This window comes from Dromaius novaehollandiae, chromosome W, assembly GCF_036370855.1.
Source record: "Dromaius novaehollandiae isolate bDroNov1 chromosome W, bDroNov1.hap1, whole genome shotgun sequence".
NCBI classification, from domain to species: Eukaryota; Metazoa; Chordata; class Aves; order Casuariiformes; family Dromaiidae; genus Dromaius; species Dromaius novaehollandiae.
The window spans coordinates 70,117,202-70,136,486 of NC_088130.1; the positions used below are offsets into that span (position 1 = coordinate 70,117,202).

The window sequence follows — 19,285 nt, forward strand, 5'->3', positions numbered from 1 at the left end:
TGTAGGTACCTGTATCGCTGAAGGCCAATCTGACACAAACTCAGAGACATCCTTGAAGAGTTTAGGATATAAGAACCAGATGGAGGGCAGCTCCCTCAACCCTTACTGAAAGCTCAGGATCACAGCCAGCCATTAGTCTTAATTTCCACGATGTCAATTAGTTCGTGATAAAAGACGAGGTAGGAAAGTGGTGACTGTGCTGATGTAACAGAGTATCTAAAAGTTTATTTTAAAATAATCTTGCCTAAATTCGAGCAGCAGCTAAAACTGAGTCTTTGCAGCAGTCCGTATGGTTGGAGCCCTTGGGTGTGCCACTGCCCAGCAGTGGAGGCAGGCGCACGCTGCCCGCGCTACGCAGGGTGCACAGTCAGCGGTGCAGCTACGCAGCAGCACTGTGTCCTTCCAGGCACAGCCGGGGCAGCTTTTGCCATTTGGGCTGTGTGGGCATTAATGAGCTCACCATCTCTTCAGCTCTTGCCTTGCTTCCAGGCTTATTCTTCTAAATGCAGCTCTGGAGTGCCACTTCTGTACCATGTTCCGTAAAAAAAAAGCAGCAAGTGTTGAAGGTGCTTTGCAGTGGCAAAAAGGACATAGGAGTTAAGGATTGCAACACATCAAAAAAGGTACAAGACAAACATCCAGCTGTTCACCTAGCTTTCTTGCTTCCTTATCCTGGTGAGCATCAAGTACGGTGATGTTCCAAAGTTTCGTGCTGTGCTGCAAAATAAAGCACAAAAAGGTAGAGATCATTCAAAAATCTTCACAGCTCGAAGCCAATTTTAAATCCACCAAAAGGTGGTCAATCGACTGCCCAGCGCTGCAATCGTTTCCTGCAATCCAGGTAACACTGTTCAGCGGTCTCAGCTACATGACTCATTCACAGAGAGATTTACCCCCCTTTGTTTAAAACCGCTTTTTCCTAGAACCCAAGGAACAATCTACCCCTATAATACTGCACTAACTCAAGGCTTTATAACTATTGCCCTGCACACGGAGGAGCTGACTTCCAGCTCCTGTTCTGCCAACTGAGGGCAGAAACTTGAATCCAGATCTACTGGAGCTGAGGAACATACACTGCAGAAAAACCTACCGAGTTACTTGGTCTCACAGGGTGAGCACAGCCTCTCCTGACTTGGTGTGGGTGTGCGCACCTCCCAGTTACCACGATCTGCCTTGTTTAATTTTAAACTGATGTACAAGCTGCTATGGTTGCCTTTGGTTGAGCTGTTGAGCATGCCCCATTTGATCTGGAATGCAGCATGGCATTCAGGCATAAAGCTCCATCAGTTCATCAGGTACACTGTTAGCTAACAAGTCTGAAGTAGAGCTTGGTGTTTCCTCTTTCATTTATAAAGAAAATAACCCCTGAAGGATGAAATCTGATTACTTCCAACAAGGGCAGAATCAGTTCCTCCAAAACTCTGCAGTGAAGTTTGGCGAGGCCTGCAAATAGCACACTCAGCTGTTCATGTGTCATGGAATACACTCAAAGACACTTACTTTGTCATGACACCTCTGGAAACTTTAGTCTTGGATTGGCCAGACCATAATTCCACTTTTTCTTTAAGTTCTTTATTCTGCAAGGGAAAAAAAAAATTCTTCTCAGCATAACGTAGCAGACAAAACAAGCCTGGATGACAAGAGGCTGCAGCTTGTTCAGAAAGGTCATCTCTCTCTCTCTCTTTTTTTTTTTTTTTTTTTTTTTTTTTTTTTTTTAACTGAGTGGAAGATACAGCGTAAAGAAATAAAAAACAGATGTTGCCATACAGACAACCTCAGCAACTGAAGGAACTTCAAGTTCCTAAGCATGGGGCGATGAAGGTCAGAGATGCTGAAAGATCTGGTCAAAGTCTTCTTACACTTTCTCTTCCCTCTTCACCATCAACCACGTTTCCTGACCGAAGACAGCGGGTTGCTGTTGCCCCGCTTTGGAACGGGGGCAGTCAGGAGTGCAGGCTGACCAAGACAGACCCCACAAGAGACACCGACACCACTCACCCTAAATTTTAACTCTCATGAAGCTTTGGCAGGGCAGCTGAGGTCAGGGCAGTTCTGGGCATCCACAGAGGATACGGTGACTGGGTAGTGTAAGAATAAGCAGCAGAAGCTGCCGAGGATTTCAAACACTTTCAAGGTTAAGCAGCTCCTGGACATCCACTTCTAAATCAGGAGTTTGGGAGCAGACAGGCTTGGGGCAGCTAATACAGATTCATATCCGAATCTGGCCAAAGGCACTAAACTACCTAAGGAAAAGTAGAGTAGTGATAGGACGGAACAGCCATCAAGCGCTGCTTGTTACCTGGCCCTCAGCCTCGCAAAGAAATGGCAGAGCCAAGTATCTTACACAGATGCAGCATTAGGTTTAGCAACCCTAAAAGCCCTTGGGCAGGAACCTTAGCACTAACTTGTATTTTGACAAGTCTTGCGAAAACAAAGCAACATAGCTCTTGCCACCGCATGTAAATACATGCATCTAAGAAAGACAGCTTATGTTGATACCAGCAAGAACTGTAACACAAATACGGATTTTCTAGAGTTCTGAAGTCTGGTATTTCACTCAGCCCTAGCAGATGAGTAAAAAGAATAGGCTGAAAACAGTACAGAACATACAATTAAGTTGTGATCCAAACTAGTTAAAATAACACCAACACCAAAAATAAAAGGATTAAAAAAGTCAGCCTTTACATAGAGCTAGTTTCCATGCAACCCTGAATTTTAATATTTGCTAGTAATAGTTAAATAAGAAACAATCAGAGGGAAGCGGGCAAAGAACAAAGACTTGATTCCCCAGAGGCAGAAAGCGGGCCAGGAAGTGATCACAAAACTGAAAGACATGCACCATAAATTTCACCCATACATGCTTAACTGGACTGCTCTGCATAGTTAGCTTTGAGCATGCAAGCACCTGAAGGGTCAGTCACAGGTTGCCATGTTAATACCTCGCTGCTAAATTCTCACGCCAATTACAGGTTTAAAATCCTGATTCCTGCAGCCTTTTCATCTCCCATGCCCATGTCATTCCTTTCTACTTTTTACTTCTAAGCTTGTCGCCAAGGCAGCCATGGTGAATGTCAAGGCAAAGAACTGGTTGTTAAAATACAAGCTAGTATATTCTGATGACGTTCCTTAATTCACAAGTGCTGTGGGTTTAGTTAAGTAACTGCAGACATAACGGGTGAGATTTTCATGGCATTCAGGACCAGGTGCAATATGAGACGCAGGCGCTAGAAGGCAGTTGCCACATCGCTCCCTATTGAATTGTTGATAGAGTCAAACATGATGATTTTAGAGAATTACTCTTGACCTCAAAATTGTATAAGTTTAGTTTAAGATACCTTGTTTCTTTCTCACTTTACCTGAGCTTCAAGTGCATTTAGCTTTTCTGTCAGATTTCCTATTTTTTTGTCTTGGTTTCTGAGTTCATTGTTCAATTCCTCCACCTAGGAGTTGGAACATGAAGTTTATAATGGATTAAGAACCTTAAAACAGTAAGAACATTTCTATGACAAATAAAACCACAGTGTTAAGTCTCATCATAACAGAAAAAATGCAGATATTTCAAGTCTCTAAAGCATAGAGAGACTCCCAGAGTCTTTTATCATAGGAAAATTCAAACGTAGAATAATTGATTGACCAATTTATAAAACAGTCTCAACACAGTGCTGCATTATCCTTAGTATAACAAGTCTACCCTTTGTTGGCATATTCAGAGGAACATATGAAGACTAATTAGCGTGGGAATTTGTTTCAACTAGAAGACAAACACGTTTTATGAGTCACGTAGGGCACAAGGCAGGTTAATACTGTCAGTAAAAGCAGTTCACACCATGTAGTTACTTTGCAAAGCAGTTTAACTGCTTTAAGTTTTGTTGTATTCCTCTCAGTATCTAAGCTTACTTGCTGTGTTCATGAAAACAGCTCTACTCACTTAGCATAAAAGTAGCTGTGAGGCAGGTTCTTCTAGCCTAGTGTCTGGCTCTACCAGTGACCAGATGCTTCAAGGAATACTACAACGAGCAGGGAGCTCGATGGGACTATTGAAGCAAGGGGGTCTGGGCCCCCAGAGCAGCACTATCACATACAGATTTTACTGACTGCCTCAGCAAGTTAGTAGTTGGCTGCTGCAGTTCTCAGAGATGGAGCTCTCTGCGCAGAATATAGCGGGGCCTCCTCATGCCCTCGTGCCTCTCCTCATGCTCACTGCTCCTCCTGTGACAGCCAGCAACACAGCTGCCAGGAGATGCGGTGACCTCCTGATGCCTGTCTCAGGGCAGATGACTATTCTCATTCTTTCACAGCCTATTTTTTAAGATTATCCCACCACACCTAAAATTGGTAGAATTTCCATTTTCCTAAAAAAAACAGGCATCCCGTTTCATTCCCCAGCCCTTTCAGCTGACTTGTAGGAAGATTCAAACAATTTTGTCTGAAATCACTGACACCACTACCATAATCCCATTTTTAGAGTGATGCCATTCCCATTTTAAATGTAGTGTCAAAATGAATATGAACGCAGGGTATGCAAAACCAGGCAAAACATGACGAGCAAGCTGCTCCTCACCAGTCAGAGACTTAAGACAAAAGCACAGAACCAAGTCTCTAGTGCTCGTTTCCCCAAACACGAAAAAGCCGTCCTATGTAACAACCTCTGCCTGACCTCCTGTATCACACCGCGCAGGTTCTGATGCTGAGCCTGGATCACATGCTGCAAATGGCCGATCTGTTCTTGCAGAGTGGAAATCTCCATCTGAAGAGCCAGACACCTAGCAGTGAAAAAGCAAAGCACATTTTAAGGTTTTTCCCCAAGGGCTGACTGAATGGCCCAGTGTGCTTTCCTACATCAGGCTGGACTCAAAAGCTTGTTGCTAGCAAGGATATTCTGAATGCTACTGAAGATACATGGCTGTAATTCACATATAAATACACACAAAAAGACTTCTTTACCGAGCAGAACAAATAAACTGCAGTCCGAGACAGACTTTATTACCTGGTAGGACCACCCTCTACCCTTAGTAACTGTTGGTAAGGAAATTCATAAATAACTTCATAAATTGAATTCACAAATGAGAGAATCCACAAACAACAGAGCATTGCCTGATAGAAGAGAAAGAAGATACACAGCTGTTATGCAGGAGATGAGAAGAAAAGGAGAAACAGCAGCATTGTTTTTTCCCACTGAGAGCAAATAAATGTGCTTTTGAGTAATACACTTTAGCCATAAAAGGGAGTCCTTTCTTTCAAGACAAGAGCTGCTTAAAGTCACTCTGAAACACTATGGAATGATAGTCCCCAAGTAGCATGTCCCTGTTGAAAAGGGACAGCATACTCTGCAGCAGACACCCCTCAAACTGAAGATGCAAGATGTAAAAATGAGTGCTAGGCTAAGTATTTGTTAAATGAATACAGCATGTATGCTTTAAATAAAATCGCACTTGCCGCAAAAGGATGCAACTTCAAGTGAGACAGTGTTGGCATATGTTGCTTTGTGCATAAAAGATGACAGAATCAATGGTGCAATTTCGCTGGTTAAAAGGATTCCAACAGGAAAAAGCCAGCCATTCAAGAAGTCTTTTAGCTTCTCACCTTCTGTCAGTCAGTGAAGGTAGAGATACATAGTCTGTAAATACGAAAGTGTGAAAATCCTCTCAGGTTGTCAATGCAAGAGAGGAACGCTGCATGATTCACAAATCCCTGCACAGCCCTTCCATTCATCAGCAGTTCATTTTTCATTACAGACATGATGCTCTATTATTAGAACACAAATCCCAGCAGAAAGCAGCACTCTGTTATGCAAGATAAATGATGCTCCTTGCCTAACCTAAAAGCTCTTCAGGCCAGGATCAACTTTACAAGTGGGTACAGTGGCTCAAAGAGATGAGATAAAGTGGCCTTGAAGATCTGTGATGGTAACAGAATGCAGATCTACTGATTCCTGACTACTTCCTTACTCGTTGCAGGAACAATGACAAAAAAGCAGCATCAACTTCAAGCAAGAATCAGAGAAGGGAAGCAACTAGTACATGCAAGATGGAAGAAAAGATACTAGGTAGCAGAATCTGAGAAAAATCAATATCTCAAAGATATAGTACACCAAGATCTGTTTTTTTGTTTTGTTTTTTTTTAAACAATCATCATAATTCAGGTTTTGAACCAATTGTTTATGACATGAATAATTTTACTACCAAAAGCAACTTGAGCAAGTTATTGTCTGGTACTCCATATAAAATAATTCCCCTCAAAAAGGGAAACACTTTCTCATATGCATTCAATCACCGTTTGCTGTCTTTGTTCTTTGACATCATCTGCAGAAGCATCTGTTCCAGTGACAGCTTCCTTTCCATCAGAGTTTTCTTTTCCTAAGGGAACAATTAAAGTTATATAAAAACAATATTACACTTTCTATCATTTGATTAGCAAGAAAAATTTGACTAAATATTTGATGGTTTTAATCACTATCTGACAATAGACAGAATTCAGCAACTATCACCTACAAATGGACCTATATCAACATCAGCTTTAGACACAGAACAGTTTGACCTCTCTGAATTGATTTCGAAAGGGACAACAATGTCCTGATTTATCATGAGAAAACTGTTAAAACAAGAGGTCTCTCCTTTATTTAATTAGCATAAAACTTAGATCTTGTGAATGATTATGCTCAGCTGCCAGTGGATACTGCATTACTACTGTTATGTCCAATTCTATTTATGGGATGTTGCGTTACTAGAAGGGTGCAAATTCTTCAAAAGTGCGTTTTCATAACATTTGACTTCCAGAAACCCATCAATGCAGTGACTGATCCTATCAGCTTTATTCTCGCTGAGCAGTGCATTGCTCTGTGTTCAATCCCATAGGTCTCATACACAGAAGAAAAACTCCGTGCAGCTTGAATAGGATGGCAGAACCTGTCTTGCGGCATTTTAAGAAGTTGAGGCATATTCACTACCCCCAAAATGCAAATTACACATCCTAAAAGTCTGGGTAAATTTGTGTCTTTTTTTGATTGATTGCATTTGAGGATATATTTTTATTTTGACAGCCTATCAAAATTCCTGGACACAGACAGGTGTTACAAGGAAAGTACATTTTTGCTGTTAGAATAAAGATAAGACACTTCCAAGTCTGAAATCATGGCTTTTTCCAACTGTATAAACTGTCTAAACACCAATAACACCACAAAGTATTCACTTCCTTTCTTTTCTTAGGCCCTCCCTTCACAGCTACAATACTATCCCTTCTAGACTGTAAGCAGATTACATGAGTATTAGTCAAAAAAACATCCTATAACCCACCTTTTCAGGCTACAAAAGTGTAACCCCAGCCCAAGAAAAAAAGAATTCTGACAATCAAGGCACCGCAACAACCCTTAGGTATATGAGTTGAGAGTTAAATAGGTAAAAATGTCAAAGAATAAAATCTATATAGCCAGTATCTACCTTTCGTGTAGTTACTGCACAAAACTATTTTGTTTTTCACATGCTGCATTCCTCAATCAGGTCCACGACACAAGTTACTATGCTATTGCCAGAGACAGCATAAACCCAAATGCTAAACTGTATCTGCTGCTATCAGCTTGGACATTCAGAGAAAGAAGAAATCACTGAAATCTTTTCCATATAGGGAAAAATCTGAAGGAAACTGGTGGTGAAACTCCTAGCATTAGAGGGATCACTTGCATGGGATGGCTGGCAGAAGTACACGAGAAGGGAAAAGAGCAAGGACTTGGACGAGCAGTGGGGGGGAGGGCTGAAAAGAAAGATGAAAACGTGTGCATCACTGAAATGCTACCCCGATGCCAGCTGCAGGATGTCCTTTGTAGAAAGGCAGGCATCAGGGAAGCAGGCAGAAGGTGCAGGAGCTCGAGCCCAGCGCGCTTCCCTGCAGGCAGAAACCGTGGCACTGCCAGGAGCACAAAACCAGCGGACAGGAATAGCAGGGCCCAGGAGAACTACCCCTGCCGCATCTCTGCTTAGCGTTGGAGGACCCAGAGCAAGTACCGGGCCACGCATGTCACCACCTGGCCCACGGCGCTGCGGGAGCCGCAGCAGTCAGCGGCCCCTAACCCGGGCAGTTAAGGTGAGCCATTCGCCTTGGCTTGGGGAAAGGGAGGGGGAACGGCAGGTCTGAAAACGAGTGCAGAGAAACTTTCCTCGGATGCCCATGTGGAGAGAGGGAGATGTGAAAGACAAGCTGGGGCTGGTCTTTTTCCCAGAGTCTAGCAGCGAGTCATTTTCACAGGAGGGGAAAAAAAAACCCAAACAAGCCCACAGAGTAAAGCTTTCTCTCTACTTAAGGGACTTTGAACCAGAGCACCCCTTTCCCGAGGTGCTCTAAGCCCAGCTGCAGGGCATTCTGGAACAGCTGGGGTCAGGTCTGTAATATTTTAAATTTTTCCTGGAAGACAAAAGCAAAATATACACACCCCTGCTTTGCTTCTCCTCCATCGTATTGGTGACTTCGCTACGGCATGCTGCAAACTAGAAGCTCAAGTAACATATGTTTGGGAAGATGCATCCTATTCCACATTTAACAGCTTTAATTTAAGTTACATGCAGGTATTGTATTCATCGACCCTGTATTTACAGTAAGCCCAGGACAGGGAAAATTTAGTTTTAAAATAGCATTTCTAGTACAGTAATTCCCACTGCTATTCAGTGCATACAACAGGAAAACTATGTATGATACCATCAGTTCTTCCAAATCAACTAAAACCACCAAAGTAAATTCAGCATAAAGGAGAGGAATTTTTTGCAACGTGGTAGAAGTCCTTTTAGTTTCAATTCCAACACCTAACATGCCCCAAATACTGAAAGAAATTAACTCCTCAACAGACTAAGCACCATCTTCCACACTGTTGCTCTGTCCTGGCATGGGAGCTAACAAAACAATAATAAGGCAAGACATGTAATTCCAGAAAACCTATATCTTTGACTCAGGTGAACAACTCCAGCTCAGGGGAGCAGAAGTATGCAGACACAGACAGTCCTAGGGCAACAATTCACAGCAAAAGGGGAGGTCTCTTTGCGCAAGTTGACTCCTGTTCACCAGGACTCCTGAACACAAAGGACCGCATGGACATACCTCTTCCATCCTCTGCACTCTTCTCTCCATTTCTGTAATCTGGGTGCATTTTTCTGTGATTCCTTCAGCTAGGCGACTGGCTTGTTCTGTATTTTGCTGGAGCTTTTGTTCTTGTTCAAGATGGTAGGCCTATGATTAGGAAGGGTATTAAAAAAACTGAAATAATTTTTCTTTTTAATTTCCCATATTGCATGAGGAGTAGACACTGGAATTCTTAGATCCAAAGTATGTAGCACAGAAAGCCAGAGTCCCCATAAGAAACTGTGCTCTCCATTTTCAGAGCTGCCTACCAATGTGAGCTGTCTCCACACTAACATAAGAAACTCAAAATACCTTAAGACGACTTGACCCACAGTTGGTAAGCATTACCCTCTGAAAGTAAAGAGCCCCTAAAATCGTTCATATTCAAAAAACATTTATATATGACCCCAAGTAAAATAAACAGAAGGACTATCTTCCAGGAGTATTTTGGTACTGAACAGTATTGCCACCCCCAAACATAGGAGAGATTTGTACCTGTATTTGCTTCTTATCATTCTCATGCCTTTTTTTAAGTTCTTCTGACTGAGTCTGGTAATTCTCATATAGTGTTTGGGATGCAGATCTGAGAGCCTGTACACCTGCTTCTCTTGTAGCTTCCAGCTAGAAAGAGTAATTGTACAAGAAACATGTATTATGCTTTAAAAAAAGTGATGTTATAATTAGATGCCAAAAAATAAGCCCTCTATACAAGATCAAATTCCAATACTCACCCTTGTTAAAAAAAAAAATCCTAATACTTACCCTTGTGAAAAAAAAAATCCTAAATACCTGTGAACAATGCCATGAACGTGGAATGTGAACAGGGATGTGATAGGCATTTTAGTTTCCAAATAAAGGCAGATTTATTCAGTATTGAGCCATATGACAAAGGCTCATGATTTAAAAGGAGAGATGTACTTCCAACTGCTTGTAAATACATCTGCTGTCGACTATCAACAGAGCTGGCTATGTCATCTCACTATCCAAAAATCAAATATATCCAAAAATCAAATACAGGAGCAGATTTCAATATGAATTTCACTGTCTACTAGAATGAAACAGTTTGTACTAGCTGGTCTGTTCCTTCTCCAGAAGGAAAGGACCTGGCAAAGGAGAACCAAATAGGCGCTTTCCTGCAGCAACTAACTCTATCACAAACAGGACTAAATGTCCATGGGGTCGCAAGGCAGAGATACTCATTGCAAGCCTTAAAAAAAACTGGAACGCACCTTGATCTTTAGTACTTGATTTTCCTTGCTCACCAGCAAGAGCTGCTGTTCTGTTTCTTTCATCCTCACCACAATGGGACTGTAGCTGGAGCTAGACATACTGTTCTTTGACTCCAGCTTATTGCCTGAGATTTGAGGAAGCTGCTAAAGAAAATACACATGGAAATTATTTTAAAAATACTAAAAAACAGCTTTAACAACCAGCATTCATGACTATGACCTGTTTCTTATTAGCATCCCTCTCTTCCTCCTGCAGGGAGCACTGGACAGACAACTCCACAGCTAGCTCTTCAGAGTCAAGGCCTAAACTATTTACAGCGTAGCGGTCACAACAGTTTCACCACCCTCAATAAATTAACAGAAATTACAGTGTTCTGTTTGTTCAGCTCTCCAGGGTTTTACATCTGAAAGCATTAACATGTCAATCCTGATAAATAACTACGTTCCATTCTCCACAGTGTTATTTCACGAGATTAATTAGCTTTTAGAATATTGCAGCACATGCTGTATTATAGGTGAGGCTGCAGAAATGCACATTATTAATTGTTATCCAACACTTCCCATTAAAAGAACCTTTCAGCTATTTACTACTCCAGTGTATTTTAACTATTTTAGCGAAACATTCCTGAATCTGTTTTCTGCCTAAGGACTGCCTCTTTGGAATAATGGTTTTTGTTTGGCAGAAAAGCACCTCTGATAAAGTTTAAACAAAGGTTAGACAAGGTGCAAGTAGCTTAAAAAAAAAAAATCCCCCAGCTTTAGTGACCAGACCTTCCAGGATCTCATGCTCCTACGGCAGAGCTCTAGTACTTCGCAAACTGTGCACGTGCCAACCCCGCAGAGGAACCGAAAGCATTCCCGGGAGCGGGTCGGAGGGATCTGGGGCACTGAGAGAAAACTGTGGTAACCAGAACTCAGTGAGAAAAAGAAAACTGGGACACGGTGGGACAAGAGCAGGCAAGATGGAGTTGGGAACCTGGGCCTCCAGCAGAAATGGGGTCTGGAGACTATCTGGGGGTAAGGGAAAGAGACAGTGAGATGAACATAGATTTAAGCAGAAGCTAACAGTGGGCAGCACGCCAGCGAGGGAGCAGGGGTTTCCCCAAAGGGGAAAAAACGGAATCAGCAAGGAAGATAATTAAAGATAAACCTCTGTATGGTACATGACTTAATACAAGATCTAGCACTATTTTTATCGTGATGAACTGCTCTGGGATGAAGTTGGCTCTTGCAGCGAAGGAGGCTCTTGTGTCCAGAACCGCCTTTCCTTGGTTCTTGGCTAGAAAATGTAGAGTTAATGAAGCAAGGGACTGCCAGAAGAGAAGAGCTGGTCTCATGTTGAACACAACCAAAACTGATACTTTGGGGAAAACATGGGGATAGAATCAGTGTCTAACAGACAGCAGGCACATTGCTTAAACCACTTTTTTCCACAGGTTTTCACTAACGTGTGCTCATTGCTTTCTACATGTCTGTTTTGAGACCGCGCGCAAGACACATGATCTTCCATTAACCAGATTTATGCCAGAATGCGCTGGCATTTACATGGCCTTTCTTACTTTACATCAAGTTCACTTCTTAAAAATAAACGACTAAAAACAAAGAATAAGCTCTGTGTTTTAAAGGGTTCTAGCCAGAAAATCACTTTTTTTTCCCCCACTGCAGAGGCTTTTCTTCAACCTCATTCCTCAACTGAATAGAAAAAGTAGTAAGAACTTTTTCTAAAAGAACTTTTTGTGATTATTAATTAGCAGTGTTTCAGCCCATTGATCCTTCTTGTTAGTCATGCTACAGTGCTCTTCTGAGTTCAGCTGGGATGCAGAAAAAATGCCTTTGCATTATCATCACTGTGCTCTATTGCTTACAGCAAAGAAATATGATATCAGATCCTACTAAGCTAAGTCTCCTTGCTCACAAGATCGCTTATGAAAAAAGATGCATATTTTACCTATTCATTGCAGTGTCTGCATCAACCAGTGTATCAGACCATGCAGCCTTTATGAATTAGTGTCACCACCACAGAATATATCTTTTTCTCAGTAATTGCTTCATGTAGAAGATTTGGGGTTATGAGAGGCTTGAGAATTCATGGTAAAATTTCCAGATTCAAAGATACAGTATTCATTCTACAACTTCACATATGTAATTATGAAGAGGACTAAGACATCTTATTTCTTTTTAATTTAAATCAAAAGTTTGAGGTCCTCTGTTCTGGACGGAATAGCCCATAATGGAGCAAGGTATTTCTTGGGTTGTCACTACACAGGATTTCATTAAAGGCATGCAGTAAACTATGCTCTTCCTAAATTTCCTCTGGCATTCAGGAAAGAAAAAAGATTTTTTCCACATTCCTCAGAACTGCTGTAGCTCTTGGCTTTGCTGACTGACACCTCCAGGGCTTGCCTTTCCCACGTGCCGCTCTGAGCCCACCGAGGTACTGCTTTTCCAGGTACCTCAAACCAGTATTTCTGTTCCAGATAAAGCTGCTCACTGACTGCTCAAGAGTGTTTCTAATCTCTTCGAGGGACCCAGCCCAGCTATTCTACTCAGCTCAGCACTGATGTTATCTATCAAACTGCTTCAAACAAGAACCTGCAAGTATATTAGTATATACTGCCAGTGTGCTGTTCAAATTGTCTAGCAGCTTGAGCAGCAGCTTTAGATACATTTATTTTCTTATGAATCATACCTCACAGTATTCTATTCTTATCATTTTTAAAGCTTAATGCATCTGTCCTGCACTTTCTAACTGCTTAGTTACTTTTTTTATACGTAAAGGAAGCAAAGAAGCTCCAAAGACACGCACAGTCATGCCGTATAGCTTTAAGTGTTGTATATTCATTCATTTCCATCTTCCTGTCTTTTTCCATAAGATACCAAATTTCTGTTAGACTTTTGATGGATCCAGGACAATCTGATCATTAGCCTATTATCAATCTGCTCGTCAGTCACACTATTAGACACCTTGTTGGTTCAGCTGCAAAAGTTAAGACCTTATGTTTTTGGACGTGCATATCACCACCATAGCTCACAGACGTTGCCTTAGTGCTGTGCTGCTGGAGCACATTCAGACTGTACCCTGCTTCTGCGTGCTCTTCTCCTATCCCAAGCAAACAGTCCCCAGTTCTGCCTCTGCATACTTGTGAGTTTGGGTGGGGACCGGCACGTAAGTGTCTCTTGCAACAATCCTAAATGAGGGGTGGAAAAAACTCACTAATTTCAAAGAGGTTTATCTATAACTATATGTGCTATAATTAAGTTGTTAATGCAGAGTAAACAGTGATTCTAGAATAAATGCATAAATCAAAGGTTTGTCCAGATAAACAACTGTATATTGCCATAAGGGTCAGAATTTTCTTTTTCAGTAGTTATTACTATTGCTTATCATGTTTTCTACAAAAGCAAAGAAAGGAACAGAACAACAACAACTTCAAAAATACCTTTTTCACATATTCAGCTTCTTCAGTGACTTCGGCACAAGAGGATCCATAGAGGAGATAATTTCCCTCTGAGCCTCGGTCCTCTCTTGTTACGTGTTCAGTGAGCAGTACAGTAGTTGTCACTATACGTGCATTTTTCTTTTCTGTACAAATGGGAGAAGAGCAAAGTTTGTTTTATTATGCAAGTATAGGGAATAATTCCATTATTCCACTCCTCTTAATACCATTTCAACTTCAAAGACATGCTGGAGTCAGGCAGATATTTCAAGCTTAAAGGACAAATAAAAAAGTAGCAAACATTAAGAATCACTTTCTTAAGACAGACATACAGACATTTAACTTTTTTTAATATATGGGGAAAGTGATACATTCACACATTATTTTTGCTGAAGAATTCAATGGCTTTTTACTAGCAAAGTACACCACAGTCTCATATTACTTCAGAAGTCGTGAGGCCAGAGGTTCCCCAGAGCTGTCAGCGAGTACGTGAATACTCCACACGTGCACATAATTTAACTAAGAACGAAACAAGACTTTTGTCATCTATCTTAGAAGTTTATACATCAGTTATACCCTCCACAGTAATCTCACTGCCTTCATTGAATTTAGTCCAGACTTGGGTCTGTGTAATAAAGAGACGGATCTGGCCTACTTGCTTCACACTGCAGTTTAATTTCAGCAGTGGTTCCTTCAGAAGCAATTGTCCCCTCCTTCCCTTCATAACGCACTACTGGTTTTTTTTTTTTTTCTTTTTTAGAAGAGTTCCTTTATCTAGGGCCCTCTTCACAGTACAACCCTACCGACTAATAGGTGTACTGAGTTCCCAATGACTATATCAAAGTAAGAGCACAGAACTAATTTTAATCAGGTTCAGTAGGAGTACCTGTGCTGCTCATTACATATGAGCAGGACAAGGCTTGAATGATACCATAACTCTCATGAAAAAAACACCTGGGGGAATAGATGGGAGACAAGAGATAAGGCTTCTTCTTTCTATATTGTGCACTGAATATAAGGTCCCAATCACCTTCAGCTACATTTGTGTTGTACAATGGTGACATCCAGTGTCAGCTGGATTACTCTGAAGTGAATTTGTGTATCTTGGAAGATACGTGTTTCCAGTCCTATTCCAGGTGTAGTTAATAAGCTTACAAGTGCACGTCGGACAAGCTGAGTTTTAACAAGGACATTTGAAGTATCTAAAACTAATTAAAACTAGCACAGAGGAATATTAAAGCCACTTACACAGCATGGAGGCTGTGGATGGGTTCACAACAGAAGAGACAAAAAGTGCTTGGATTTTACAAAGCCTACAGATGCATTTTAAAATGAAGTATTATTGTAAATTATTTATTAAAAAAAACTGAAGTTCAAAGACTTGGGGTTACTGTAGATCAACTCAGTAATAACAGTCCTACTTGCACTGTACTGATACTGCAGGCCAAACCCTCTTGCTTTTGTTCAGCCAACCCAGCATAAAGTATTGCAGCACTAACAGGAAGCGCTCTCAATCTAGCACATTTCTTAATTAAATCATTTTCTAATAAAATATAATTAGGCAATCTGAAATATTTATTGCTGTAATAGAGGAAGGATCTCATTTCCACTAAGAGCCGCATGGACCTCGTTTGTATAAATGCCCAGGTGAATCAGCAGCAGCTCATCCAGACTAGAGATATTTTCAATTTGTTATGTTAACATGTGTCCCAGGCAGGCAAAAAACAAAAGACTAAGTTATAAATTATCTATAAATAAGGATAAAGAAATTCACCACATGAGATTTAAGTGCTCTGGGCTATTACTTAGAAGTCTAATTCTTAGGAGATTTACAAATTAAAAGAGCAATAAAATAAAAGCTCTCACTACTCCCTTTTGAGTCTTCTGTGTTCATCTAAAAGTCAGGAGCGTAAAAAGGTACCATAACCCTGATCATTACGGAGATGGTCTGTTTTGGACATATGCGAGAGGGGAGGAAAGCAGCAACCTCCCCCTAACACGGCCCTTCTACCAGTCCCTCGTCTGATACGCCAAGGAAGTCCAAGATGCCGCTGACAGCCGAGTCCCTGTGACCTCCCACAGCTTTAAGAGGACAGTGCCAGATGAAAGCAGCCTTTGTAGGTCAAAACTCGGATCTGAAATCCAGGCCGACACTAGCAGGCCAGCAGCACGGACCGGAGATACCAAAGCAACTGTTCAGCGAGTGCGCTGCAAAGTCTTTGCAACGAGACCTTGTAAGCCAAAGAGGAGCCCCCTGTAATCTAGCTTCCAGGTGGTCAAGGTATGACAAGAAGGCATAAGGTCAACATCTGGCTGTAAAAACCAGCCATGACTAAAAGGTGGCAAAACTAACTTTCTGATCATAACTTCTACTTGAACAGCAAAGCTGTATATCCAGATACAACCTTGAGAGCTTTGATCTCAAGCAATTAAAAGTATACACTTTTTTCTTGCATATAAGAATACACTCCAAACATCGTCCCTCATTTGTCAGCACGGTGGCCTATCCAGACAGGAAGATGAAATGGAAATTCTACCTGCTTACAGTCATGGCACAGAAGAGGCTTTCCATGGATACAGAAGGTGTTTCCCACCAAAGATACAAATAATTTACAAATTTCATTTTTTCCTCTGGGTAGTTGTTTTTCCTCTTCCTCTCTTCCCTTGCCGTCTAGCAATGAACTTAAGTAGTTAACCCTAAAACAAAGGCGCTCCGGATCATTAATCCCTTTGGCCTGAGATAATTCAGACTGAAATCTTTACCTGCCCCCAGGGAAGAAGTCCAGGAATTGAATTGTTTTTCTGGCTCCAAAGAAGCTGAGCCAAGAGAAGAGAGCAATAAAGGGCAATAATCTCTAACCTGAGCTCAAGGCATTCAGCTGGGAGTGAAAAGTCCTCGGTACAGTCCTCGTTCTACAGCAAGGGAGCAAACGAGCAAGAGTTTGCAGAACTGCAAGGCTGGACCTAAATATTCGTTTTGGCACTTCTGTCCTTGCAGAGTGGAAGAGTTGTCAGCACAATAGTTGCACTAAAGCCAGAACAATGCCAGGTAATGCTAGAATTCAACACCACCCACTGTCTGCTTCGCAAAGAGATATCCGGTGGGTTTCTTTAACACATCTTTACAGAAAGAATAGAGACAGAAGAATTACTTTGACTTCCTGCAGCACACAAATACTTTCTCTACTTTAGAAGCAAATCTGAAAAGAAGTCCCAAGTTCATCTATTATTCACAGACTTTCCTTGTTAGAAGGCACACTTTAAGGGGCTTAATATTCACAGAAACATCCCTCTGCCACCCTGCATAAGCACCCAGCTTTCTGTGACGTGTCAAGCAAGCTAGATTTTCTTTAATAGACCTGAAGTTGTCCACATAAGTGTGACAAACACAGGATTGTTATATTTTTATGAATATAAAAGCATGTCTCTCTGCTTTTGCTTACAATAAGTTGCTTGCTATAAAGCTCATGCAAAAGAGAATCAGGAATACACCAAGCAGGAAAGCACTACCCTTGCTTATATACGGAACATCCCAATATGCACTCAGAATACGGTTATTTTGAGTAAGGTTCAATATATATTCTCCAAAATAAGGTCCCATGAAAACTCTGCTATAGAATTTAATTTTCCTTTCTGCCTACAGAATTCTCTTTCAAAGATCACATTTGTACCTGCATTATTCATGCACTCATTCAGCTATATTACACCCAGAGAGATTTTCCATGCATACTACATATATACACATATATATGTACACACATACACGAAACCTAATAAAGCAGTCACATATGCCATGGAAAGTAAAAACAAAAAAAAAACTGTTTTAGTGAATAACAGTTTGATTTCACAGTTGGCTTCAACTTTTAAAACAAACTATCTGCAAAGCAATTCTTCCTTCCTCTTTGTGAAGGCTGGATAATAGGACCAGTTATGTAACTACGAGAGTCATTCTAATTGAACTTAATCAATTTAATTGCAATTATTTGGAGCACTCAGATAACATAACTCCATGTTAGTCTCCAGTTGAGCCCTGTAATTCAGACATAAGGTTACTCCATTTTCTCCTTGTTTGTTGCACCTGAACGCTACAGGACCAGAGAGGTAAATAAACACTGCATTTGTTCCACAGCTGGGCAGAAGTTTATACAATATTCATTCATCTTTCAATCAGTCTGTTGTTTGTGAGCTTCCACAGGAAAGTGGTTATTTGCTACCGTTGTTCTTGTAAGTAATTGAGAAGCAGTTTTGAATGAATACTTGAAGGTACATGTAAACACGATCACCTGTCCTCAGGCAAACGTACCCTTTTTTATACTCTCCCACTGCAGTAAAGCGTTTCTGCCAGACAACCACGGCACAGGGAGAAGATCAGATAACCGGTGACTAAGAGCACAACGCGGAATTAAGAACAAGAAATCAGTGGGGACAGTTCACTAAACAACCCACAGACTTGGCTGGGAGATACCTGTTCATCCAAACTGCACTGGATGTGCAGAAACGAAGTCGTTCCTGAAGAATAATTCACTTTTTGTCTTTACACCCTTCGTCTTTACCCTCGCCTCGTCCCCCCGCGCCGCTCGGCCTGGCAGGTGCTGGGCGAAAGGGGCCCCCGGGCGCTGCCGCGGTGCCCCAAACCGAGGAGTTTTATGGAGCAGCGGGTCTGTCCCGGCGTTTCCAGCGCGATGGAGACGAGACTCACCTTTGGACGGGGAGGACATGCTACGGGGGCGCGGGACGGGCACGGCTCCCCGCGGCGACCTGAAAGCAAGAGCGTTACTGTGAAAGGAGGGATGAAAGAAGGGGGCAGCCCAAGATGGCGGGGGGGGGAACCCGGGTGAGGGGACCCCGGGCTGGGGGGACCGACCCCGGGTGAGGAGGGCAGAGGGGCCCGATACCTGCCGAGCTGGGGCCCGAGGGGGGCCGCCGAGCCGGGCAGGGAGACAGGGGCCTGCGAGGGACGCGACCCCAGCACCCACCCGGCCCCGCCGCCGCCGCCTCCCCGCTGCTCCGGCGCGGAGGTCCCGGGCCGCCCGGCCCCTCCCCGCCCCGCCCCGCGCTGAGGCGGCCCGGGCGGCGCGGCCTGCCCGCCCCGGGGGCGGCCTTAGGCCCGGGGCGGCCTCGGGGCGCGGGGGAGGCCTGAGGCGCCGCGGCCCGTGGCGCAGCCCGGAGGGGCGGTCACCGCGGGGCCGAAGGCGGGAGAAGGGGCCCGTGCAGCCGCCTCCGGGCGCCCGAGAGGCAGGAGAGTGGCCTGGAGGGAGAAACATGGGTCGCAATGAGGCTGAGAAGGGGGGAAGCGAAGGGAAAGCTCATTAATAACCTCCCACGAAGGGGACGATCACCATCAGCAAGTCCAGTCCCCTCCAGCCTACGTCCCGCCTCACACAATTCGCATAAATACACCAATCCCCCCCCCCTTTGCTTTCTCCAGCAAATCTTTCTTTTAATTTCTAATAATAATTAGAAATTAATAATTATTAAAAGAGATTGCTGCTCTGTTTTTTTTTTTTTTCACGCTAG

The 19,285-nt window shown here is 42.6% G+C and overlaps 1 protein-coding gene across 1 annotated transcript; it reads right to left on the reverse strand.

Moving 5' to 3' along the window:
• Window positions 1-191: 191 nt before the first annotated feature.
• LOC112994460 (coiled-coil domain-containing protein 68) lies at window positions 192-18,688 on the reverse strand. The gene is made up of 11 exons (XM_026118815.2): window positions 18,664-18,688; window positions 18,468-18,526; window positions 13,772-13,914; window positions 10,332-10,475; window positions 9,598-9,723; window positions 9,082-9,210; window positions 6,274-6,356; window positions 4,658-4,763; window positions 3,357-3,440; window positions 1,501-1,577; window positions 192-717 (listed from the first exon to the last, which is right to left on the reverse strand). Exons 2-11 carry the CDS (start codon window positions 18,484-18,486, stop codon window positions 651-653), a joined length of 978 nt encoding a protein of 325 aa, XP_025974600.2. The 5' UTR covers window positions 18,487-18,526; window positions 18,664-18,688; the 3' UTR covers window positions 192-650.
• Between the last annotated feature and the right edge of the window lie 597 nt (window positions 18,689-19,285).

What these genes read in the sequence shown, in the direction of transcription:
- LOC112994460 (XM_026118815.2), bottom strand. An exon ending in AAGCTGAATATGTGAAAAAG is followed by an intron (nt 10,476 to 13,771) that starts GTATTTTTGAAG and finishes TATTTTCTTTAG; the next exon opens with CAGCTTCCTCAAATCTCAGG. An exon ending in ATCAAGTACTAAAGATCAAG is followed by an intron (nt 9,724 to 10,331) that starts GTGCGTTCCAGT and finishes TACTCTTTCTAG; the next exon opens with CTGGAAGCTACAAGAGAAGC.